This window comes from Protopterus annectens, chromosome 9.part0 (genome assembly GCF_019279795.1).
Source record: "Protopterus annectens isolate FY-2018-M chromosome 9.part0, PAN1.0, whole genome shotgun sequence".
NCBI classification, from domain to species: Eukaryota; Metazoa; Chordata; order Ceratodontiformes; family Protopteridae; genus Protopterus; species Protopterus annectens.
The window spans coordinates 1,019,119,300-1,019,146,861 of NC_056743.1; the positions used below are offsets into that span (position 1 = coordinate 1,019,119,300).

Here is a 27,562-nt window from a genome sequence, read left to right on the forward strand (position 1 = left end):
AGATTGGCTTCCTTTTTTGGAGGAGAGCTTCTTGGTTCTGTAGGGTATGGCTAGATGTTCTTCGTCTCACATTGCTGCAGTCATAACCTGTGGGTAGTCCGCTGTCCTCGATCGGCCCAAATACCAAAGAGCTGGGCTGGCGTCGGTCATTGTCGCCTGGAGCTGACGTCAGTACGTAGTAGTACTTAAGCGCATGACCGACGCCATATCCTCAGTCTTTCTTGCCGCGTGGTCCGAAGCAGAAGCAGCGTTTGCGAGTGCCGTTCGGCATTCTGAAATTGTCTTTTTTCGAGTTTCAGACCGAAGACCAAGTTGGGCTAAGTACCCCGAATCTTTGTCTTTTTCTTGCCTCAGTTTCCGGATGTCAGAAAAAGTTAATAATTGCATTTCTTGTGGGAAACAGATACCTCATAGGGATTATCACTCTCTCTCTTTCAGTTGGAACAACCTTCACGTTTATGCTTTTCCCCCTCTGCCTCTTCTTCCCAAGGTACTCTTGAAAGCCAGGAGGGACAAGCCTTGCATGATTTTAATAGCACCAGATTGGCTTCGTCAGCATTGGTATCCTCTGCTGAGGAGTTTAATTCAGGAGCCTCCTTGGCCTTTGCCACAGGTTCCTCATTTGTTGTCCCAGTCAAACAATCATTTTCTCAATGTTCGGGTGCAGTCCCTGCATCTAACAGCCTGGCGTATTGTCTAATGGAGCCGGTGGGGTCTCAGCTTCCTCAACAGGTTTTAGATGTCATTTTGGAAGCCAGGCGGCCTAGTACTAGAAAAGTTTATGCTGATAAATGGAAGAGATTTTTTCTTTGGAGCACAGCAAAGGGCTTTGATGTTTCAGTGCCTAATTTGAGTTTTGCACTGCAGTATCTTACTGAATTACTGGACAAGGGTTTGTCATTCTCTTCTGTGAAGGTTCATGCTGCAGCCATTTCTGCTCACTATGATTGTGACCCTCCTTTATTTTCTCACCCTTTGTTCAAACAATTTCTTAGAGGGGCAAAGAATATAAGACCCCCACGTAGAGCTCCTACTCCTTCCTGGGATCTCAATTTTGTGTTGGAGAAGCTTACTTTACCTCCTTTTGAACCTACAGCTTTGTCTGAATTGACGTTTTTGTCTTGGAAGACTGCTTTTTTGTTGGCCATTACTTCTGCTAGGAGGGTATCTGAATTGCAGGCACTCATGGCAGTTGAACCCTTTCTGATATTCCATAAGGATAGAGTTTCTTTGCGAACTAACCCTACTTTTATGCCTAAAGTGATTTCTAATGTGGCCTTGAACCAGTCTATTCATTTGCCTACGTTTTATGCTGATCCCCAAAATAAGGGGGAAAAAGTCTTGCATTCTTTGGATATCCACAGACAGTTACGTTATTATTTGAGCAGAACTAAAGAGTTCAGACAGAGTCAACAGTTATTTGTTTCTTTTGCTTTGGGTTCACAAGGGAAGGCTGTTTCAAAGCAGACTATTTCTAAGTGGATTGGTCAATGTATTGCGTTTTGGTATTCTCATCATGGGGAGGATGTTCCTGCTGGGGTCAGGCCTCATTCTACTAGGGGTACTGCCACATCTACTGCTTTTTTGGGGGGGGTAGCTACTAAGGATATTTTGGAGGCAGCTACTTGGAGTTCAGTACACACTTTTACTAAGCATTACCATCTCCCTCTTTATTCCAAGTCCAGGGCTGGGTTTGCCACTGCAGTTTTACAGGGCATGTTAGCAGCTCCTAATGCTACTTAGTTTGCCAGCCTCCCTTTTTCTTTGCTTTGGGATTCTACCCACAGGTTATGACTGCAGCAATGTGAGACGAAGAACATAGTACAGTTTTGTACCTACCATAAATGTAGATGTTCGAGGATCTACATTGCTGCAGTCCAATTATCCCTCCCTCCTTCCCCTCTATAGTTTGTGGTTGGGTGTTTACTATTTTGGCTCTGGCCTTCTTTCATTCTTAGGCCTACTGACATCTGGGGCAAGAAAGACTGAGGATATGGAGTCGGTCATGCGCTTAAGTACTACTACGTACTGACGTCAGCTCCAGGCGACAATGACCGACGCCAGCCCAGCTCTTTGGTATTTGGGCCGATCGAGGACAGCGGACTACCCACAGGTTATGACTGCAGCAATGTAGATCCTCGAACATCTACATTTATGGTAGGTACAAAACTGTACTTTCCTTTCATTTGTATACATGTTCGTACAGTGCATTGGTGTATGATTTGGCAGTCATGCAGTTATTTTCCATTGGCATGGGTGCCGTGAAGTTAGCCACCTCTGTTTTTAGGAGTCCAAAGTCAGCTTTGGATAAGTTTTTCAAGGTGGTTACCTTTGCGGGGTGTGTGGGTGAGATGTGGATTTCCGTGGTGATTAGTTTATGGTTGGATCTGACCAGGGAGGGATTGAATGTTGGTGTAGAGCAACAGTCGCCCATGTTAGTAATAACCAGGTCAAGGATGTTGCTTCCTCTATTGGAGTTCAGAATGAGCTGGTCCAGGGCATTGGAATTGATGAATTCCAGGAAGCGTTGGACTAGTGTATTGATGCTTGAGTAGTTTTCCCAGTTGATGGAGGGGTAGTTGAAGTCTCCTAGTAAGAGAGTGTTGGGTTGGACCTTGATAGATTCCAGGGTGCTTAGGAACGTAGAGTGAGAGTCTAGGGACATGATTGGGGACCTGTAGCAGGCTGTGACCTGGATCGCCATCTTACCCAATGTTAGTTGTACCTGAATTATCTCAGATGTGTCATGCTGAGCTACTAGTCTGGAGGTGTGCACATCCTTTATGAATATGGAGACACCACCACCTTTGGAGCTTCGATCCATGTTTCAGGGCCAAAAGGTGTGGAATGAGTTATAGACTGGTAGCGCAGTGGTGCTTTCTTTCACTTGAAACCAGGTCTCTATTACAGCACAAATGTGAATGTTCTCCATTTTGAGGATTCTTCAGATTGCATTTATTTTATAGTGGTTACGGTGGTAATTTTTTTCAAATGGAAGTTCTTTTGGCTCTGACCCCATTGGGTCCCGGAGACCTTTGTTAGTACTACCCCACCACTACTGGTTCCTTCTCTGATCCGAACATTGCTTTCAGAGCAGCCGTACCCAAAGATTCCAGAGCTGTCTGCATCAGATCTGAAGATCATGGTATCATTGACTCTGCTGGCTTCTCTGAGTGGATCTGCACCAAGCTCTTCAGTTCCGGATGACTCTTGTTAAGCCATAATGGCAGCACCGGATCTGAGGTGTTGGAGCCATCTACCTCCTCAGAGCTTCGGCATTAGATAGCTCAGCTCTGACTCCCCTCCTCAAGTAGTCTGTCTATGGGTGTAGGGAACTTATGATCTGGAAGCATGTTTTCTCAGAGCCATCAGTTTCCTTCTTTCCAAGGCAAGCTGCATTTGAGGTAGTGGAGAGAGCTTTTTCTGTTCCTAGAACCTGGACTCCCCCCCCCCCCCCCCCCCTTCCTCAGCTCCAACTTCCCAACTCAGTTAATCTCTGTCCCTAGAGCCTCAACTACCTGTGCAGTGAGGCAGCCAGCCCAGATACGTCACCAGGATACCCAGAAGGGTATATTAATTTATTCAGATATTTCTCTGATGCATCACACTGAAGAAGTCACTAGGAGGAAAAATGCAAAGGGAGGCAATTAGATTCTCCACAAAAGTCTGTCACAGAGGATATTTTCCCACAAAGCTTCCACTGTAAAACTGTACAGGGATTGGTCTTGGGGGCCTCTGTTTGGGGTATACCTTTCTGAGGTGCAGGCCAAAACCAGTGGGCTATGGCTGACCAAGTTTCTAGATAACTGCAAGCTAGGTGCTGTCATCAATTCCCTTAGTGATGTGGACATCCTCCAAGAGGATCTCACCGAAACAAATGACTGGTGCCAGAGTCATGGCCTTAAAATGAATGCCAAAAAAATGCATCATTATCCCCTTTGGGGAGAGTGACGTCCCCTCAGATTATCACATTAATAATAAGGTCCTAAGCACACAATCAGTCGTGAGGGACTTGGGCACCCAAGTTGATAGCAAACTGACTTTTGACCACCGTATTGCCTCCATTGTATAAAAATCTTTCTACATGGCCCACCTCATTAGTAAGAGTATCTCATCCAGGGACAAGGTGGTCATAACATCCCTGTATTCTTCCCTTATAAGACGCATTATTGAGTACAGTGCCCCTTTCGGCATGTACCTCACAAAGCACATGCAGCAGCTGGTGAGACCACAGAAGTTCCTCACCAGGAGAATCCAGGGCCTCAAACATCTACTCTACACAGATGGGCTAAAGGCCCTGTCACTCTACTGAGTCTCCTGCAGACTCCTCAGAGGTGAACTCTGTCATAGAAAGCAATCTCAGAACCCACCTTGATGGGACTGCTGCATATCCGCAAGTCAAGCTCCACTTGAGTAGCCTGCATGTGTGACCTCAACCTGGTCTGTGACATTAACAGGACTGTTGGGACAAATTTGTGTCCCAGAGACTTCCCCTTTTGCGGAATAGACTCCCTCAAAACATCAAGCAGAGTACCTCGTTAACCCTTTTTAAGTGTAACCTGGATGGGGAACAGACTTGGGATTCCACCTATGTCCCTGCTGGACAGTGGTATCAGGTGCCGACTTGTTCGAACATGGGCAAAATTTTTGGCTGGGGCTTGTAAGGGCCTCAGGGACAATAACCTAGTAACTTCCTATGATTCTGTAAATGGAAAAGATTTTTTTTGCATATCAAAAAAAAAAGACCATCCTTTTTCAGCACTGGTTCCTAAAGTTCTTGAATTTGTAGCTGCAATTTTCAGTGAAGGTACTAGCTCTTCTATTAAGGTACAAACTAGCTGCCATCTCCAATTTTCATATAGGAGTAAATAATTCATCTTTAGCTTCTTCCAAATTTTGTAAAGCCTTTAAGGGGAACTTTTCTTCTTAGACCCCCATTAAAAGATCCCACGTCTCCGTTGGATTTTAAACATTGTTTTACAGTCTTTGATACAACCTCCATTTTGAGCCATCAGCTAAGTGTGAACTAGAATTGTTCACCTGGAAAATGTATTTTTGGTGGCCATTACCTCTGCTAGAAATGTTTCTGAACTACAGGCCCTATCTTCCAAGCCTCCTTATTTGATTTTTCATAAGGATAGGGAATCCTTACGAACCAACCCCTCTTTTTTTTTTTTTTTGCTAAGGTGTCGTCAGAATCTAACATTAACCAGGTTATCAACCTTCCAGTTTTCTTTCCAAATTTCTCAAATAAAAGGGTGTAAATGTTGCACTTTTTCGATGTTTACAGACAGTTATGGTTTTATCTATATAAAATAAATTTGAGGAAATCAGAAATTTTCTTTTTCAGAATTGAAATTGGGCAAATCGGTCTCTAAAGTGACTTTGGCTAACTGATTGCTTTGCATTTGTTTACAAAAAAATGGGTTTGTCTTTACCAAAACCACCAAAAGCTCATCCCACCAGGTCTTTGGCAATCTCATCAGCTTTTTTATCTAGATCTTCATTGGGTGTTATTTGTGCAGCCACAACATCGGGTAATCCTCATACCTTTATTGCTCATTACAAATTGGATCTGGTTTCTATGGCAAGTGCAACATATTTGGTTCAGCAGTGCTCAGGAATATCCTTCCTTAGAGTCCTCCCAGGATGTAGATAGCTGGGGACTGTCCCAACAGCTGAATGAATGAAAATGACAACAGCAGATAAAAAAGGTATATGCTGACCATAACATTCCATCTGCATTGTCCATTTTCATTTTTCCTCAACCTCCCTCCAACCTCCCTCTATATTGGCTTTTGGAAGGATTGAAAGATGTTGAAGGAACCAAAGTTCCTTTATTTGAGTTCCAAATGCTGCTGTTTCATCTTTCCTGATGCATACAGGCTTAAGAGGCATCAAATAAGATCTCTGAGGTATGTTAGGGGACCAGGGCAGTATGGGTAAGGGAGGAGCTCAAGAGTTTCAGTATTCTACAAGCTAGGAAAAAGTGGCTGAGTCAGATCAGAGCGTTGGATCCAAACCCAACAGTTGAGAAAGAATGAAAATTGACAACACAGATGGAACATTATGGTGAGTACATAACTTTTCTTTTTTCCCCCTGCAGGGAATTTTTAAAGTGTGCCAGTTTATTACACACCAAAAAATATATTCCCAATTACTCTTTCTTCCCCATCACACCTCCAAAGTTTGCAATCTACCCGAGGAAAAATTCTTTGGAGTCTGCTTGGAGTATAAAAATACCTATGCAAACTCTTCAAAACAAAGATGCTAAATGTTCTACACTTTGTTGCATATGGGAACCATATTTATATCCTCCTATTGTTTCTTTGTGAGTTACTTATCCAGTCTCTCTTCCCAATACTTTTTTTTTTACCTCCTCTGATTGATTACTGTAGTTATTGTGCAATATTTTATATGCCTTACTAATTATCCCCTTTTTAATAGCTTCTGTTCTGGATTCTACTAAAAACTACCAGTGCTAATTTTTCACTTAGGATCTCCCTATTCCTTTCTGTTTGCCTATACTCTGATATCAAATCCTTGATAGAGAAGGCAGTCTCTAGCCTGTAGTCTAAATGAATTTTTGACCTCTTCCTATTTTGTTACCTTTCCCTCTTTATCTGCTCCCAGTACCTTGGTTCATTTGCCACTTTTCTCCAGTAAATTCCAGCCCTCTCTTGCCTATTCTTTGTACCTCTAATTGCAGTCATTCCTATTGTCAGAATCTCCTTTCTCCATTCCCGTGTTGTCTTATTTATTAGAATACTTTCTGCTGCTTAGTGAATAGAATATCCTGTATGGTTATTGTTCTCCTTAAGGATCCGCATCCAAAATCCCAGTCTGTCCTTATTTCTCGAGTCTCCCCTCCCATTTCATCATCATCCCTTACCACTTTGGGCTGCTATTTCTTAGTTGTGGGTGGAATGAGTGAAGAAAGATCTGGCTCATTTTTCAGGGCTATGTCTTCCTTTTGGGTCAGGTTGCATAGTGTAGATGCAGTGTTAATCACATCATCTGTTTGTAATATCCCATTAAGTAAGTGCCCCATAATGCTTAAGACTCCCTTCCTCTGTCAGAAAATATTTTGTACCAGACCAAGCCCTCCCATTCACCAAGGATCATTTATAAAAAAATCATTCTGTCTTTAGCCAGACCGGCCTTTTTGGTAGTTGCCTCTGCTGTTTCTGTAAAGCCAAGATGCTGGTATCATAGATGAGTCTTGCATTTTAGATAGTTACTCATCCATATTTTTATACTTTTAGAGAAGCAAGTACATGTGTAGAGTAGTTTTTGTCTACAGACTCTGAAAATATTTTTCTTATTACAGCTTTCAGACACGAAGTCGACAGACAGGAAAATGACACTTTTGCACTACATAGCAATTATTGTTAAGGAGAAGTACCCAGATATATCGACTTTCTGGAATGAGTTGCACTACATTGAGAAGGCTGCAGCAGGTAAGCTTACTATGTCTCTGAAAAAGTGCGTGTGTGTTTAAGGCAGAAATTGTCACCTTCTTCACTAAGGATTTTGGTGAATATAAATAAATACTGAATTTATCATAATGTGTGATATTTAGTCTCCAATGACTACTTATGTAGGGTAGAAGATGTTTGTAAAGCTGATTGGAATATTAAAGTTCCATAACAGATGGAACAGTTGAGCAACTTATGGATCCAGTGTTGTCTTCTCCATCTGGTTTCAACCCGTGGGTTATCAGATCGGACTCTGACATGACACCAGCCAAATTCTTCAAACTTCAATTCGCTGGGCTCTGCCTCCCTTACCGACAATCCCCTGCTTTTCAGCCGACCTCTCAGATCTGGTTTGCCACCGTTCCTGTCAACAGTTCAATCCAGCTCCATGATAGATTATCCTTTTCAAATAGCTTTTTGCGGTAGCTCTTTCATCTTTTTTTTTTCTCCCTCCCTTATTCTTGTTAAAATCATTGCATTTAGAATAGGTTTACCATAGGTAGTTAGGTTAGGCTTCATTTTCTAGTGTTTGTGTAGAGTAGTGTCAGGCCTTCCAGACCTTTTCATGTTGGCTGTGATATTCTTTTTATTTATTGATGGCTAGTGTCTGTCTATTTAGCAGTGGTATCTACTGTCATAAGGAATGTGGTTTGATTCGCTGTTTATTTAGAATAAGTGTTTTTTGTGCAGTGTGTTAGTTTGGCCTATCATAGATAAGGGCTTTAAAAAATGTGTTGCCTCTGGGCACAAGCTGCCCTGTCACGGTGCACAACACAAGTGTTTATTGTTTGGAGGCTTGCCTGTCTGGACTCTGCATGTTCCGTCTATGAGGGGTTTGGGTCCATGGCAGTCAACAGACAGCAGGAGAAGTTGGCCCTTAAAGGCCTTCTTCCAGGTAGTTTCTCCTCCTCTGCTTCTTTAGATCCTGGAGTTGAGTCCGGTAAGCACTGTTCTAAAGACTCCAAGACCTCCAAGAGGATCTTAAGAAGTCCTCCTCTTTCAGCTCCTGGACCAAAGGTCCCATGGTCTTTGGGTGCCATAGCCACCTCGGCATCTGCATCTACCCCAACCCCTTGGAGCCGATCACCCTCTGTGCCAACTACAAGCAAGGCTCCATCTCTGGCGCTTAGCATTCCCAGTACTTTTTTGGTTAAAGGGGCTCCATTGTATAGGGTAGCTTCTCCCTTTTCCCCATCTACTCCACCAGTGATGTCAGTGGAGTTCTCGTCTTCCCCACACTGGCTCTATGTCTCCCAGGATCTGATCCAACAGACTGTTTTCTCATCCTCCAGGCAACTCTCCAAGCCCCAGGAAGTGGCTTCATCCACTCAGTTGAGGTCAGTGGGCAGTTTCAAAACTTCTGACTTGGAGCAACTAGTGACATCCTTTTTGCAGACCCAGATTCAATTAGTTCTGATCTCTTTGAGTTCAGTACCTTTTCCCAGAATCTTGGCTCCAATACCCTGGTTTCTTCCCTCAGCCCCTTTGGATCCAAGGTCCTCATGCCCTGCTGTGTTCAAACCATTGATGCCAGATCCGATGGCATGGCCATCCTCTGTTCTGGGTCATACCTTGGTCTCGTCTGCTCCGACTACTTCAGACTGCCTCCCAGTGGACCCCTCCTTTTAGTCTCAGTACTATCAGTTAAATAGTCCTAAGGAAGTTTTGCAACTAAGCCCCTGCCCCCCTCCCCCAGGAAAGTGGTGACATTACCATGCAATTTGATCTTTGCTCTGGAAGAATTCACCCACTTTACTTTTGATCTGGTTGCTGTTGCACCTCTTGGGATCCTGACATTGAGGACTATCAAGATGGCTGTCCCACTGATCACTGGATTTATTACAGCTCTAAAGTCAGTGTGTGCCAGAAATGTCAGATCCAGGAGAGAAACAAATCCATAATAGTAGTAATCCAACAAAAAATCAAAACGAAGCAGCATTTATTAAAAGCAAGTAATAAAAATGCTCCAAAAAGTAGAAATACATGTAAAAAAAAAATGGCTTAACACCAAACTGTTGTGAGGCAGTTTCACCCCACCATAGACTTCAGAACCAAACGGAGCAAGAAAGCCTAATGCATTTAAATAGCTAATTAGTAGATTGGGTTAAGTCACATGATTACATACATTCAGTTGTAGTAATAAGTAACAATTAACCTAAAAATCTACCAGGGCCAAGTAAAAAAGTCATGAATGTGAAGTTGCTTGAAAGTTCATATAAGATCCATGAAAAATGTACTCAAACCTAAATAGTTTAAGCCAAAATATGGTTATAAAAGTGATAGTAAATAATACAGCTTAATGTTTAAATATGAAGTAGTCACCTAAAAAATTCCTTCAATGAAAATCTCAATATATACTGAACACAATTTCAAGACAGAGGCAATGCTAACATTATCATTTAGCCTTGGGCATCTTGTATTCAAACTCAAACTTCTGAAAATTGGGGCATACACAAGAATGTCTACAGAAGGCATTCTTAGAATTGCTCTTCTTTATATCATAATAGTGTTCGTAAATTATTTTTTTCAAAAACCTTTCAGTCTATCCCACATAAAATGCAGGCATTTGTTACATTCAGAAATGTATACCAAGCCCTGTATTGCAGTTGACAGATTGTAAAGTAAGTTTGGTTTTAAACATGTTACCCAATGTTGAATCAGTGCAAAAGTAAATATAAGCACACTAACAACATATACCACATATAGTGGATTGCTACTCTTCTGGATTGGTTTCTGTCCTGGATATGACATTTCTGGTGCACACTAACTTTGGTTTTTAGTGTTTGTGTTGTGTACACTGCCATCTTTGTTGGTTTTATTTGTTAGAGCTCTCCCAGTATGAAAACTGCAGTTGTGAAAATAAAAGTTCAGTCCAATCGATTCTGATAGAATTCATTTCTAGCTTGTAATTAAACTGCCTGGATGTCAGCAAATAAGAAATTTAGAGAAAGTAACTAGAAAAAGAGAAGGGAAAACTCTGGATGGGAAAAATCTTACAGCTATTCAGTAAAAAGTAGTTCAAATTTCAGATTCAGTACGGGAGATGGTATCCAGTCGTTTAGAGGAAAAATACATCAAATGCTCCCAGAGAAGCTTAAAAATAAGTGAAACTGTGAGGGAATATATGCCATCAAATAGCTTAAGGCTGGAAAAAATGGAAGCTTTAATGAGCTGTTAGATGAGCCGGTAAAACTGCAAATTTCAGAGGTTGAAATGAAGGAGAGTAAATTGAGCATGAGGCTTTTCAAGAAGAGTTGTTTCGAAAAAACAGTAGACTTAGATTGAGCACACATAGAAAAAAATTTTTTTTCTACTATACCAAAAAACTGGATGTAACAGAATATATTAATTTTATGAAAGTACAAACAGGAACTGGACTGGTGTTCCCAGCAAGATTTGCTAATTGTAAGGGAACATTGCATGTATACTCATAACTTGCCCATGAAGAAAGCAGTCAAGACTTGAATAAGTAAAAATGCAATGGTGCCAGCAGAAAGAGTTCCTATTAACAAAATTGTGGCAGAAAGGAGAAGTGTTAAAACTTGGATTGAACAGAGTTGTTGTCTCTTTCGGTCCGCTAATGATTGGCAGTAGATTTTTACATACTGAGTTGCCGGCCCTGACGCACAACCTTCAACGAAGGTACGCTTATTAACGCAGGTCTCTACACAGATGACGGTCTAGCTGAGAATCGAACAGGACGTCTTACTGTGACGCGACAACTCTACCGCAGCACCACCACCGCAGTATATTTGGAGAGAACAGTGTGTTTGTAGAAAATGATTGCTCACTGTACACAAGGCAGAGAAGAAGCAACTTTGATGCAGCCACTAGGAATTGTGAAGAGGCAGGTGTAAGTGAGATGCAAGCTACTGTATCCAACTGTCTTCAGAATTTCTTTCTTTTTTTTTTTGTGGAGGATCAAGATGTTTTTGAATACAGGACAGGCTAAAGAGGAAATAATTTAGGCAACAGACATAAGCTAGCTAGTAGGAGAATCTGCTTCTCTTTTTTGTCAGTAAAAAAGCCCATACAGAGACTTTGCGAGTTAATTTTGTTTTCCATTGTTTTATTGTGACAGATAAAAAAGCAGAGGCTGGCTGACTAGAAGAATAAAGAGCACTTTGGATTTTAACAAGATACTGATGTTAGGAGACAGAGATGACCAGCAAGAAGGGCAGCAACACTGGGAAGTTAGAGAATAAATGGACATTTGAAAAGGGGCTTTGCAAGAGGACTTGGCCAAGAAAGATGAGAATTTTGTTGACTGTTAAACTGTTGGGTGATCTGTAAAACATATATCTCATTCTGCCATTAATATTTGAAGGACACTTAAGAAACAGAAGTAAAAGTTTTTGTTAACATTTGTATGAAAATATTGTGACATAAGTTACAATTTTACACTGTAAAACAGTTTTGTATAAGGAACAGATAGGCATTTTAAACTTGAGGTGGAGGAGTCTTTATCAGTTACTGCTATATGTATAGCTGTATGGTTGTATTCCTTTGCATAGCCATGAAATACGTTGTTAAACTTCACTGGCGATGTATTTCATTGTAACAAAAAAACAAGTAAATATGGTGATTTGCAAGTGAAACAAATGTTTATTTTACTATCAGCTAAAAGAATCAGAAACTTTGCTTTTACCTGGACGTATTTGTGCCCTCCCCAAACTCCTCAGTTGCACAACTGCAAAGAAAGTGTATAACTCCAGAAATTATTATTACAGTCAAACTAATGCAGTTCAGTTATAAAATAATTCAACCACCGATACAATTTACTACAAATCGGAACACGTGTGTGCTGACCAAATATATATATATATATATATATATATATATATATATATATATATATACACACACACACACACACACACATCTGTGAGTATGTTAGATACTAAAGCAAGAAGGACATTTTTCTTTGTTGTTATTCGGGCTTTTCACTGTGACAGGATGAGAGAGGCTGGAGAAAGGCAAGTTAAAATTAATTGAGGGTGGGGACTAGAACTTGGTTTGCAGTACTGCATATGTGTTGTGGACCTAAAAAGGAAATTATAGTAAAATACTGTACATTTCTGAAGAAATATATGAGAATATTTGTATGGAAGATGTGAATTCATTAGTAGGAACTCTAACAGAATTTACATTTTTTTCTCAAGGTACAGTAACTGGGCTAGGCTGGATAGAAATTATCTCTCTCAAGCCCATGTGTATTTAACTGAAGGCTTTGATATTCATCCAAAACCTCTTTCAGATCATATACCATTAATAACCAATATAGAGAAATGAGGTAATGAAGAAAAATGCAGACACTGGTGCTTTCCTACTTACCTGTTAAAAAGAGAGGAATTTAATGAATGGGTAGTAGAAATGATTTGAGAGTTATTATGGAAGATAGACATTTCTTCAGCAGGGATAGCTAGCGAGTGGGATAAAATGAAAATGGAGTTTAAAAGCAATGTAGAAATAAGAGAAAGAGGGAGGGAAACAAAGTAATAGGAATTATTTAAAGAGATTGGCAAAGGTTAAAAGTACTGTAGAATAAACCTCACAGGATAAGGAGAGGAGCAACTGCAGAGTGCTGAGCAGAAAATAGGGGAGTATTTAGATAATTTGCATAAATTGAGAAAGTTTTTCTATTAGGCAACTATTTTTCTATTAGGCAACTATTTTTGATGGTAACTCCAAATCACAAAAACTTTTAGTACAAGGACTTAGGCAACAGAAAGTAGAAAGAGCTATCACCAAACTTGTAGAGCCTGTGATAAGAAAAACAACCAACAGTCTTGCAGATGCATTAGAGGTATTTCGGAAATGTTATGAAAGTTTGTTTAAAGCAGAGGAATGTGGAAATCAAGAAAACACAAATGGAAGTATTCATGGAAGACTTAATATGCCAAGGTTAGAGGAAGATGATGCTCAACAGTTAATAGCCAAGATAGGAAGAGATGAGATAAAAAAAATGGTGATGTGTTATCAGCATAGAAGTCTCCAGGAACAGATGGTATTCCTGTTGCTGTTTAGAAGTGGATAAAAGAAAGAGATAAACTTCTAGAAATTTTTGTTTAACAGTATTTTAAAAGGTGGGGAAGATCCAAGCATCTTGGAAGAAAGCTGTGGTGGCTATATTAACCAAAGAGAGTAAAGACCCTTCAGACCCAGCTTCCATTTTGAATCATAATTGTAAAGTGTCTCTCTATACTAGCAAAGAGAGTGGCATAGGTTTTGTCAGAATTGATAGACGTGGATCAGTGTGGTTTTGTGGAAGGGAGACAAACCTTTGGAAACATTAGTAAACCGGTGATGATCTAGAGAAATCAAAATGTAAGAAGACACTGCTGTTATTGGTGGGCCTGGATACAGAGAGAGCATTTGACAGTCAACTGGGATTCTGTAAGTAAGTTAATGGTAGCATTTCTGTTCCCTGATACAATAATAACGTGAATAGGGAGGATAGGTGAAGGGTTGGAGGCAATAATTAAGGTGGGGCAGTTTTCTGATGACCTGTATTTGAACAGAGAAACCAGTTCAGGGTATAAATAAGGGACTTTCAAATTCAAGTTAGCGTTATTGGCAGATTACATTATTTTGTATTTGCTAAATCCAGAAAAGGATTTTTCAGTGTTGTGAAATATGAGACACTTTCAGGTCTTTTCTGGATATAAAATTAACAAAGACAAAATAAAGGCTTTAGTGGTAAACTGTGTACCCACACATGAACTGAATCAGCAGTACCCATATATGATGATGTATTTAGGTGTATGGATTAAAAAAAATTGTGTTATGGCTTCTAAATCAAAATGGAAGGGGGTGATGATGAAAGGGCAGTCAAGTAGCTTAAGAGGTAAAGAGACAATGGGCAGGATTCACGATGGCTTGCATGGAGTCTAAGAGTAGTGTAAAACTCCATGCAGCCATCGTGATCCAGGAGCAGCCTGAATGTGTGTGTAAGAGAGCAGCTAAAACGGCTCTTACACGGGCAGGGCGTGGATATGCTAATTACCTCACTGGCAGCCGAAAGGCATGTAAATGAGGTAATTTTGCGATCCAGGAAGCAGAAACCTGCCCATGTAAGAGCCGTGTTATCTGCAGAAATGTACTCAGTTGATAACTGAGTACCGTTCTGCAAATAACACAATGGAGCCTTGTCAGCTCCAAATAAAGGTTGCAAATGTCCCAGGCAGCATGCCAATGGCCAAATATGTGGCCACTGGCAACGTACCCTGATGCAAACATGCAATAAAAATATTTTTGTTTAAACGTAGCGCAGCGTAGCGCAAACGGGCTGCACTATATAAAAACAAAAAAATAAAAATATTAAACCCACAAATGTGGGTTTATGCAAAGCATGAGTTTACAATGGAAGGGAATAGCAGGGTAAAACAACATGGCCACAGTGTAGGGGTTGCTAAGGGGGAAGCGGAGTGTACGACATGTAACTAAGCATTAGTAGGCAATCCTATGTAAATGAGTGGTAGGATAGTGAATCGCACTGTTACATAGAAAATGAGCACATTCCGTGCAGTGTAGGAGTAGGATAAGAGGGAGTAACAGAGTAGGAGATAGGTGACATCACAGGGGGGAATGTATGAAAGGAATGCAGCTCATTGGAGCACAGTGGCATGTGAAAGCTGTCAGTCACACATCATGGAAAGAGGATTGTCAACAAGTAGGCATGGGAAAGCCAAGAAATGGAAGGTGTACACTATGGATAACACCAAAGTTTCTTGCTGGGCATGCATGCACGCGTGTGCGCGTTGGTAGGTATGAGTAAGCTAGAGTGCGCGAGTGTAAGCGTGTGTGCGCGTGTTTAAGGCAGAATACGCATGTAGGAGCCTGTTTAAACACTTGTAAGCTTGTTTGCACTGGTGTGCACGTGTTTTAACCCGAATAAGAAGATTCTAGTCCGTCTAAGCATGTGTGCGCGCGTCAGCCACTGTGAGCATGTTTTTGCTGGTATGCGCATTGCTCCCCCCTGATGAAACAGAAGGGAAAAAGGAAGCATGGGAAATAGTAGGAAGCTAGCAGAAATTACTGGCAGAGCTAGCAGGTGAAAACAATCAGAAGCAGGCAATTGCACAGGCAGAACAGTAGCCCAGCCCAGCACTTAAAACTCTGCAAACAACAGTGCAGAATGTTTGTTTCTCTCGAGACACCACAGCAGAGGAGTAAGCTGTTAGAAGTGAAAACTGAAAAAGCTTCACTCAGACCAAAAATGCTAGGGGCTGCCATAGCTGTTATAAGGAGACATATGCAACTTGCTGAGGGTGGTGACTATGCAAATGCTGCCAGATAACCCACAATGAGGAGACTGAGAAGAGTGTACAGGCCCAGGGTCACCTACCAGGGGTTACATGAGCTGGAGATAGTGGAGCGCTATAGAGTGGACAGAGACCTCCTGTAGCAAATTGTTGAGCTGTGCAGGCCACGCCTCACACAGAACCAACAGAGGGGAACCCATCCCAGTGGAAACCAAGGTATGTGTTGGCCTAAGAATTACTAGCAACAGTACCTTCCAGAGACCAACTGGTGATATGATGGGAATATCACAGGCATCAGCATCCAGGGTACTGCACCAGTTCCTGGATGCCATGTCAGCACATGTCGGTGATCATGTACATTTCCCCAATTCCCGTGAGGTATTGGCCAGCAATATGCGTCTCTTCCAGCAAATAGCTGAATACCCTGAGGTAGTGGGTGCAATAGACTGCACGCATATATGCATCAAAGCACCAGCCGGTGAGCGGGGTAGGGTCTACATTAACCGCAAGGGCTTCCCCTCCATCAACTGCCAGGTCGTGTGTGATGCCCAGGGCATAATAATGAATGTGTGTGCTGGCTGCCCTGGAAGCTACCATGATTCCCATATCTGGCATTTGACGCAGCTGTATCAGGCATTTGCCAATGGGGACATCCCACATAGTCACTTAGTGGGGGATGCTGGCTATGCACTGGAGCCGTGGCTGATGACACCCATCAGAAACGCACACACACCTGAACAAGAACACCATAATGAGGCACACGCACAAACAAGAAATGTAATTGAGCGTGTGTTTGGGCTGCTCAAGTCACGATTCCGGTGCCTGGAGACATCTGGTGGAGCCTTGCAGTACTCACCAACTACATGTACCCAAATCGTCATGGTATGTGCTATGCTACATAATATTCTGCGAAAACAGCTGCAGCAGGACCAGCATAGGGCTGGGCCAAACAGCCCCCCACCATTGCCAAGCCAATCACAGGCAGAGCGTGGCTCGGAGGAGGAACAACCTGAGCCTGCCCCAGTAGGCAGGAGGAGGCGTGTCCAGTATGCCTTGGCAAAGCGGCAACGCATAGTACATACACTGGCTCAGTAGGAACCCAGGAAATGATACCTCTCTCTGACTCACACATATAGTAAAAGGGATGCCTAAGTTGACACAACCTGCTATCAAACATGTACAGGGAGTGTAGTATGTGCATCCAACATAGACAGCCCTGCAGCACCACCTGAGGCATGATTGCCATGTGTTAAGCAATGTAACACCATGTAGTATATGCAAACTTGATGACCCTGACTAACATCCTACCCTCACCAAGCATGATGCCACAAGATGAAGACGAGATGATTAATTACAATAATTGGCTTAAGTATTGCTGTTAGTCAAAGGGGATCCAATGTGTGCCAGCCTGGGATGACATGCTGAGCAAGACACAATGCTCCACCTGTTAGGGATGGCATGCACCTATCAGTCCTGGCCTGTAGGGTACTGGCAAAGGCTGTTGTCACCCCCACTGTGCCTTGAATAGGTAAGGCTCAAAACACAAACCCACCTCCATAGGTATCACAAGGGATAAGAACCTAGATGTAATGCTACCCAATGCCAGATGTCTAAACCGCAAGATGCATGCAGTCTAAACTTCCCTCAGCATGGAGAATGTTGATATCTGTCCTGTAACAGAAAACTGGGTTAAGGCTCACAAGAGCACCCTTAACACTACCAGGTTACACCTCGTACCGTGCTTTACAGCCCCAAAACATGGAACAAACTACAAAAGGAGGGTGAGTAGCAATAATTGTCAAGGATAACCACACCCCCATGTTGGTACCACAACAAGACGCAGCATAGATTATCCATGCTCAAGTAACAGTGGCTAAGACTGCCTGCCAGTTTGTAGCCTGCTACAGACTACCCTCCTAATACCAGGAACTGCACTTGGCCTACGTTGGAACACATGGAAATATCAAGCTCTCCAAACAACATTATATCGGGTGACTGAAAATACTCAAACATAGACTGGGAGTATTATCCCAGCTCCAACATCCTAGGCCAAAGGTTCCTAGAATCCATAAACCAAAATGCTCAGGAACAACATAGGACTCCCACAAGAGGGGTAAGCATACTGGATGTGATAATCAGCAACATGGGTACTCTGGCCAGATGAGAAGTGTATTCCTCACTGGTAAGATCAGACCATAGAGTAATCACACTGGATATTCACATCCTGACCACAGTCCCTGGCCAGAAAACCACAGTGAAAAACATGTGTAAAGGAAATGTTGCACTCCTCCAAACTGATGTGGAATCCATTAAAGGCCCTGTGCCTGTGGAAAATATGGGCCACACCTCAGAACCCTTTATAAATGCATTCTATGAACACAGTGAGGAATGCGTGGATTATGCAATCCCAAATAAAACCAAGGCCCAATACCATACACACAGGCATCTGGCATGGTGAACCACAGCCATTACCAAACCATGCAAGAGAATGAGGAAGTCACCACATGATAGTGCAAACCCAAAAAGGGAAGTAATCTCTGATCAGTATTATGGCAATAAAATATGGCCAGTCATAAAATCCACTAAGGCCAGCTACAAGTTGAATCTGTGAATCTTGGGCAATGTTACACCTGCCCCATGTACACAGACAACCCCCTCCTCCCCCCAAGAAATACAAATATATGCGAGAGATGCAAGCACGTCTCCAAACTGGAGGCTGAGCTCTCTCAACTCAGTACTGTCTAAACTAGTCAGGAGGAGAAGGTAACCACACACACCACAAACCCACTCACATAGAGCTATCACAACTGCAAACCAAAGACATAAACACACACAAACATTCCCGGAGGCTCTAATTACCTTAGCTTAAAAACCTCAGCTTTGGCCAGCTAAGAACTTGGTTATATTCAACTGGACATATAAGAGAATTTAAGTACCTTTATCTGCACTTTTTTTAAAAAAAATACAGTATTTAATTTGATTTAAACTGTGTTGAAGGAATATTTAACTCAAGTGGCAGTTATTCTGCTCTTCAGTTATTCCCAGCCACCCTCCCTGTTTTTGTTTTGGTGTTAATCTTGGTGGCCTTGAAACTGCCCGCCCCTCAGCCTGCCTCTGGGCCCATCTCATTTGCTCACTCAACTGAGTGCAGTGAGATCATATTCTGATTTCAGGCACTCCTACTGTGTACAAAGAGAGCATCTGGGAAACAGACAAAAAAAAATTAAGCTTATTTTCCTGCCTTTCCTGTTAAGTGGTATAGACTATTTGTAGGCTTCTGAGCCCCCAGGCCCTTCTGTGTTTGAGGGAAGCCTTCTGGCTTTTTTTTTTCTTATAACTAGCCAGTTTTCTAGTTTCAGCACTCAAATCTGTTTCTTGATCTCAGCACTTGTTCAGATTAAAAAAAAAAAAAATATCTGCTTTTACTGTACTTGTGTTTCTACCTACTTCATTTTACTTTTGCATCATCTTAAAAATACTCAATTGTATTTATTATTGCTTGGTGTAACTCATTCTAAGCCTTTTGGTTTAAACACTTGGGCTTCGGACCAGTTGTTTTGCACTGAGAGGGTTTGTGGTCTGCACTGTTGTGGCAGAAAAGGTAGCTTACATCCTTCTAGGTTGGGAACTGCTGATTGAGGGCTCAGTGTCTGTTATTCTAAAAGTGTATTAATTCTGGTTTAAGCACTTGGGCTTTCAGGCCAGTTATTTTACATTAAGAGGGTTTGTGGTCTGCACTCTTGTGGGAGGAGAGGCTGGACTCTGCCCTTCTGAGCTGGGAATTTCTGGTTAAAGGCTTATAGTGCATGCATATCTGAACTGCTTCTTACAAGTTGGTGCACCTTGTTTGCTGTGGCATAGACTGGATTCGGGCCTGCTGGATCTAGCTTTGTTTGTGTAACTTGAGCACTAATCCAGACATTCTCTAAAGTATTCAATTGTATTTATTACTGCTTGGTTGTAACTTGATTAAAGTGTAGCTATCATTCTAAGTCTTTTGGATTAAGCACTTGGGCTTCAGACCAGTTGTTTTACATTAGGAAGGCTTGTGGCAAGCACTGTGGTGGCAGGACAGGTAGCTTTCATCCTTCTAAGTTGGGAACTGCTGATTGAGAGCCCAGTGTCCAAGGGTATTAGTTCTGGTTTAGGCACTTGGGCTTCAGGCCAGTTATTTTACATTAAGAAGGTTGGTGGTCTGCACTCTTGTGGGAGAAGAGGCTGGACTCTGCCCTTCTGAGCTGGGAATTTCTGGTTAAAGATTTATAGTGCCTGAATATTTGAACTGTATCTTACTGAAATTGGTACACCTTGTTTGCTCTAGCATAGACTAGATCCAGGCCTGCTGAATCTAGCTTTGTTTATATGCTTGTTGTTTGTTTGCTTGTTATTTCCCTGGAAGCTAATTCCACCTAATACGCGGCTTCTCAGCGCTTCTGTTGATCACCAGTGATATCTGCATTGCTTACTGTACTAGTTCCTTGTTTCACTTGAAAGAAAGTTACTGTTTGTCGTTTTTGCATTTAGTTACTTGTAACACATTGCACTCAAGTTACCTGGCACTTGCTCACTAAAGCAATTATATAAGTCAGCACTAAAAATTAAAAGCACTACACCCTCACTCCCCACTGGCCCTTGTTTTCAATTATTAAGGAATTCCCAATATTATTCTAGCATGTCCAAAGGTCAGTTGTCAATCTCCTCTCCGGTCCATCTGGTGAATCTGGGAATTTTGAGGCAATGTTATAACTGCCTCATGTACACAGACAACCCTCTCCTCCTCCCACATAACACAAATACTTGCGAGAGATGCAGCTATTTAGCCAAACTGGAGGCTGAGCTCTCTCAACTCAGGACTGGCAAGACAAGACAGGAGGAGAAGGCAACTACACACACCACAAAACCAGCCTCACATAATGCTACCACACCACTGAATCAAACACATAAACACACAAAGACATACTCGGAGGCTCTGAGTAAAAATTTACCTAAACAGCAGAGGCCTCCAAAGCAGACACCCAAACAACTGCTACCTCAAGACACCCCACAAGCAACACATAAACCACAAAAGCAGTGTGCAAAGCAGTCACAGCCCTTAAGGCCAAATACACCACCAAACATACTTGTCATAGGTGACTCCATAGTCAGACACACTGACGTCCCACTCACCAGGCTGAACAAGGAGAGGGTCAGTCACAGTAAGCTGCCTATCGGGCGCTAGAATCCGCCACATAACACAAGCACTCTGGTCACTCCATGGCAAGTACAAATATGACAGTCATTGTCCATGCTGGTGTGAACGACCTGAGACGTACCTCCCTGGACTACATGAAAAGAGACATAGAGGAGCTCTGATTATGTAGCCCAGGCAGGTATGACCCTGACCCTGAGCAGTATCCTTCCTTCATCAAGAATGATGCCACAATATAGAGACACGATGATCAGCTTTAACAATTGGCTTAATGTCTGGTGTCATTCAAAGGGGATCCAGTGTCTGTCTGCCTGGGATGACATGCTTGACAAGCCACGCTGCTTCGCAAGGGACGGCTTGCACCTGTCACCCTGGATTCGGATATTGGCTAAGGCTCTTGCCACCCCATAGTGCCTTTTTAGGCAAGGCTCAAATTCTAAACCTATCACCCTAGAAAACAAAAATGGGAAGAAACTGAGGGTAATGCTGCTCAATGCCAGAAGTCTAAATCTCAAAATGCACGCACTCGAGGCCCTTCTAAGTATGGAGAACATCAATGTCTGTGCTGTAACTGAAACCTGGTTCAAGGCTCCTGAGAGCACCCGGCACTATTAGGTTTTACCTCATATCATGCGTTCGGTCCCAAAACCCGGACCACACCACAAAAGGAGGGGTGTATCCATATTCATAAAGGATACCCACACCTCCAGGTTGGTGGCAACGCAAAGCTTCGAAACCATCCAGGTGCAACTAACCATAGGCAAAACTGCTCTACAAATTGTAGCATGCTACAGGCCACCCTCTCAAACTCAGGAACCCCACACAGCCTTCCTGAAGACACTGGAGGGTATAAATGTATCTCCAAACACCATCATATTGGGTGACTTCAACTACCGAATATAGACTGGGAACATTACTCAAGCCCTAACTTTCTAGCCCAACGGTTCCTGGAGTTCATAAATTCAAATGCCATGGAACAGCTAGTCACTGTTCCCACGAGAGGAGAAAATATACTAGATCTCATTATCACAAACATGGGGACAAAATGCTCCACACCGGAAGTATATCCCTCATTGGTGAGATCTGATCATAAACTAATCTCACTGGAAATCCACATCCCGCCCCCACCCCAAACAAAAAAGACCACGGTGAAGAACTTCTCTAAAGCAAACTTCACACTACTCAAGACTGGTGTGGTATCCTTCAAGGCCCCTGAGCCAGTGGAAACCACAACCCAAGCTGCGGAAGCCCCTACAAAAAACTATGAACACCTCCAGGACTGCATGGATCAGGCAATCCCAAATAAAACCAAGACTCTTTCCACAAAGGGCAAACGTCCAGTCTGGTGGACCCCAGCCATTAACAAACTTTACAATAAGAGGAGAAAGCTATTACATGATAGAACAAAATCCATAAAAGGGAAGTCACCCCTGATCATTATTAGTAAAAAAATACGAGCACTCATAAAATCAACTAAGGCCAATTTTGAGAGAAAAATTGCCATGGATTCAAAGGACAATCATAAGGCCTTTTTCAGCTATGTTAGGAACCTGGGTGGAAACTCCCAGATATGCTCAGAATTAGTCCAAAATGATACAAAAATCACTGAACCCACAGACATTGCCAACATACTGGCAGACAGGTTCAGTACAAACTTCACCCCCCTCCCCCGCTAAAGGAGAGATAACTATCCCAGCAGAGTGTAGCCTCCCAGACATCTCAAATGCGCAGGTGAAAGCTGCTCTCTCTAAAGCTAAAAACAGCATCAATGGGACCGCATGGTGTCCCCGGCTGTGTGCTACACGAGCTAAATGAGGAATTAAACCCACACATAAGGCAGCTGTTTAATCTCAGCCTTACCACAGGATACGTGCCCAAGGAGTGGCGTTCGGCAACTGTGGTCCCACTCCACAAAGGCGGTGCCTCTACGGACCCTGGTAATTACCCCCATAAGCTTAACAAGTCTAGTCTGCAAAGCTATGGAGAGGATCATAATGGAGCTCATAAACAAAGATATAGGGGACTTGCAGACATTGGACCCGACCCAGTTTGGCTTCAAGGGCAGATCATGCCTTTTGAACTTGGTCGACTTCTTGAAACAGTCACCAAGGCCATTGATGAGGAAAGGCAGTCCATACAGCCTACCTTGACCTTGCAAAGGCCTTGACACAATACCCACTCGGGTATTGTAGAAAAACTACCAGCTTAAATGTAAACCCATATGTCACAAGATGGGTTGCAAACTGGCTTAAGGACAGAACCCACAGGGTTAGAGTTGCTGGCGCTATGTCAGACTCCAAGCCGGTCACAAGTGGTGTCCCACAGGGCTCGGTCCTTGGCCCCTATCGCTCGCATCTACTTCTCAGAAGTACAGGCCAACATGGGAGGACTTTGGCTGACAAAGTTTGCAGACGACTGCAAACTGGGCCATAGTGGAAAGTGCATCGGACACGGATATCCTTCAGAAGGGACTCACGGAAACAGATAGCTGGTGCCAGAGCCATGGCCTGAAGTTAAACGCCAAAAAATGTATAGTCATACCCTTCGGGAAAAACAAGGTAACCCCAAGCTACCATATAGGTGGCAATCCACTAAGCACAGAAGAGGTTATCAGGGACCTGGGGACCCAGGTTGACAGTGGCCTTTCTTTGACACTCACATTGCTAAAGTGGTTAGAAAGACCTTCTACATTGCCCACCTGATCATGAAGGGATTCACATCCAGATCTAGTGAGGTCATTGTTCCCCTGTACTCTTCACTTATCAGACCAATGATCGAGTACAATGCCCCATTCGGGATGTATCGCACCCGACATCTGCAGCAATTGGAGAGACCCCAAAAGTTCCTCACCAAAAGGATAAAGGGACTCCAGAATCTGTCATATGCTGCCAGATTGAAGAAACTCCAGCTCTATTCAGTTGCATACCGTCTGCTCAGAGGTGATATGTGCCTGACATACAAGGCCATGTCCAACCCGGAATTAATGGACATGCTCCACCTCAAAAAATCCAAATCCACCAAAACCACTAGAGCAAGCAAATTAAACCTTAGCACGGATATAAATAGGACGTGCTGGAGGGATAGATTTATCACTCAGAGACTCCCTATGCTATGGAATAAAATCCCGGTCCATGTGAGGCAGAGCACCTCGCTGGCTCTGTTCAAGAGAAATCTTGACCTGTGGATGGGAGATCGTAGGTTTATCCCAGGAATCATCTCTGTGCCACTGCTGGACAGAGGCACAACAAACTAATGGGCACAGTATTTTTTCATATAAGGGGTGGCGTAAGCCACAAAAATTTGGGCTAGGCTTATAAATGCCTTAGGGCAGATAGCCTAGTATAAACCTATGAACCTATGAACCTATAATTAAAAAAAACACCAAATCAACAGAGGCCTCCAAAGCAGACACCCAAGCAACCCCTACTCATGGTCAGAAATGCTGCAGCCATGTCAGACTACAAACCAGCTACAACTGGCATCCCACAAGGCTCGGTCCTGGGACCTCCCTTGTTTGGTATATATTTCCCATAGGTACAGGCCAACATGGAAGGATTGTGTCTGAACAAGTTTGCAGAGGACTACAAACTGGGCACCATATCTGACCCTCCAGCTGACACAAGCATCCTACAAAAGGGCCAAATAAAAACAGACAACTGGTGCCAGAGCCATGTCATCAAGCTAATTGCAGAAAAGTGTATAGTCATCCCCTGTGGATAAACAGTAAGTGCCCACCAATTACCATATAGGTGTTAACCCATTAAGTACTTTAGAAGTAATAAGAGACCTGGGGACACAATTTGATAGATATCTTGCATTTGACAACCATGTGGCTGTAGTGGTTACAGAAACATACCATATACCCACCTAAACATGAAGGTAGTCAGATCTAGATCAGGGGAGGTCATCGTGCCTCTTCAGTCATCCTTCATCAGCCTCACAATTGAGTACAATGGCCCCTGTGGGACGTACCTCAGCAGACCCCTCCAGCAACTGGAAAGACCCCAAAAGTACCTCACCAGGAGGATCAAAGAGCTCGAACAGATGCCATGTGTTGCCTGATTAAACAAACTGCAGCTCCACACAGTGCCATACTGCCTGCCCAGAGGCAATCTGTGCCTGATGTATAAAGCCATGTCCAAGCTGGAATCAATGAACATGCTGCACCTTGTACAATCTGAATGCCAGTGAGCTATGCACATGAGAGACCTGAACCCCAGCACTGACATACATAGGACATGCTGTAGTGATTGATCCATAACCCAGAAGCTCCCTCCACTCTTGAGTAAACTCCCAGTACAGGTTAGCCAGAGAGTCCCTCATTGACTCTCCTCAACAGGAATCTTGATGTGTGGATGGGAGATGGTAGGTTTACCCTGGGTATCACTGTTATGTCACGGGTAGACAGAAGCATAGTATACTAACCTTGAAATGTCATGTCAAAATCCAGTTACAATGTGTGTTGAAGGACAAACACACTCTCTGACTAGCAGTAGAAATGGCCTAGGGCACATCGCTAGTGTTTGTCAATGTCCACCCAAGTTGTGGAATACACTACCAATGTTGGACAAGCCTGGTTTAAGTAGTCCATATCCGAACAAAATGCAGCATGATCATATGTGCACAACTGGCCCTTAACCAGTCTGGTGTGCTCACTATGAATATTTAAAGCAGTGATAGGACTGAAACCCAGGATACTGCCCATCACAGTGAAAGTACTGAACCAGTACACTATACGATATTACAGTGTTTGGTCAGTATGAAAGGATGTTGACAACTGTATGCAAACTATCCCATGGAAACCCTGCAGGCAAAGTATAATCCCTGTCTGATTCAGACACAAAGCAGTTGGGCAGTATGTACACAACATGACTCACAACACACAACTATAAATGTGAAATATTGTTGAAGTTCACACACAACCACAAATGTGGTGGACTGCAGATTTCAACATATGGAAAGCACACACTGGGGTTGCTCGCCCACTTTGATAAATGAGACGTATGTCAGGCAACAAGCCATGGAATGCCTGAACTGGGCATGCTCACACACTTAGGCCATGTCTCAGTTTAGCAGTTGACCACACATATCTGGTATTTGTATGTGTTAATCCAGGAACCAACCACAATACAGCAATCTGTCCAGTGCACACAGTTAAATGACTACAGAGACATAAGTTAAATAGTGGATCCCACACATATTCAAACATCTTCCACAGATACACAAGTTGTACATAGAAACAGGGAAAACTATGGCAATAAAGACCTGCAAACAGTTTATCAGCAACAAATATTGTGCATCTGAAAATTAAACATATGGGTGTAGAGGTCAATACTAGGCTGTTTGCCCTAGGAAATACAAGCTTAGCCAGAGTGTGCTTGGCATCTGCCTCCCCAGTACAGTAGGCTACTGTGCCTCTGTAAAGTAGGTCACAGAAGGCACCATTTAAGGCTAGTGTGCTGTGCCTCCGTCAAGTAGGGACACAGTGGAGATCCCAGGGGTTGAATTTGCAATGTCACATCCATGTTTGAATCCTGCAAATGCTCAGTGTGTGTGTGTGTGTTTGGGTGAGGGGGTTAGTGTGTGTGCAATTCTGTGTGAAAGAAATGTCCCTTTAGCCAACTAGAAGAACACACTGCATGATGCACATTCCTCTTTCTAAACACTGATGATGTCAGCACCCTATAAGTACAGCAGGAGAAGGGAAACCTACCAGTAATTCGAATAGCGTGCTCTGCTAATGCGTCTCTCTCAAGTGTCATAACATAGTTAGGTAGGGGTTTGAATCCTGCAAATGCTCTGTGTGTGTGTGTGTGTGTGTGTGTGTGTGTGTGTGTGTTTGGGTGAGGGGGGTTAGTGTGTGTGCAATTCTGTGTGACAGAAATGTCCCTTTTGCCAACTAGAAGAACACACTGCATGATGCACATTCCTCTTTCTAAACACTGATGATGTCAGCACCCTATAAGTACAGCAGGAGAAGGGAAACGTCCCAGTAATGCGGATAGCATGCTCTGCTAATGCGTCTCTCTCAAGTGTCATAACATAGTTAGGGGTTTGAATCTTACAAATGCCATGTGTTTTTGTCACGCAGTTTGTCCATGTGTGTGGGCTGTTGCTCTTAATATTGTATGACATAGATCATATCAGTAATGTCAATGCACACATGAGGTATGTGTGTGCCACATAGACATATGTACCTGTGACCTTAAATAGTTCCCATGTGTGAAGCCTGCCTCATGTGAATACATGTAATTTGCATTACACAACTTTATGACTGTGGTTTTCTGTGTAGGGGCTGCATTTGGTATGCGAATATACAGTGAGAGTAGTCTATGGTGTCATCTTACCAGCGAGGGATACATTTCTGGTCTGGAGCATATAGTCCACATGTTGGTGATGAACAGGTGCAGCATGTTTTCCCCTCTTGTGGGAATGGTAACAAGTTGTTCCATAGCAATTGAGTGTATGGATTCTAGGAACTTTACACCTAGGGTGTTGGAGCTACAGTAATGCTCCCAGTCTATGTGTGGGTAAATAATGCTGCCCAATATATTGTTGTTTGGAAACACCTGCAGATATTCATGTATTCTTAAGTAGGCCAAGTGGGTTACCTGGGTTTGGGAGTGTGGTGT

General features: G+C 42.9%; 1 protein-coding gene across 1 annotated transcript in view; it reads left to right on the forward strand.

Annotated features, from left to right (window-relative positions):
* The window catches only part of FMNL3 (formin like 3), a 1,635,345-nt gene that overhangs the window by 1,343,874 nt on the left and 263,909 nt on the right, over positions 1-27,562 (forward strand). Inside the window, exon 20 of the mRNA XM_044082195.1 lies at positions 7,331-7,460. Coding sequence (XP_043938130.1) covers positions 7,331-7,460 — 130 coding nt within the window. The remainder of the gene's footprint in view (positions 1-7,330; positions 7,461-27,562) is intronic.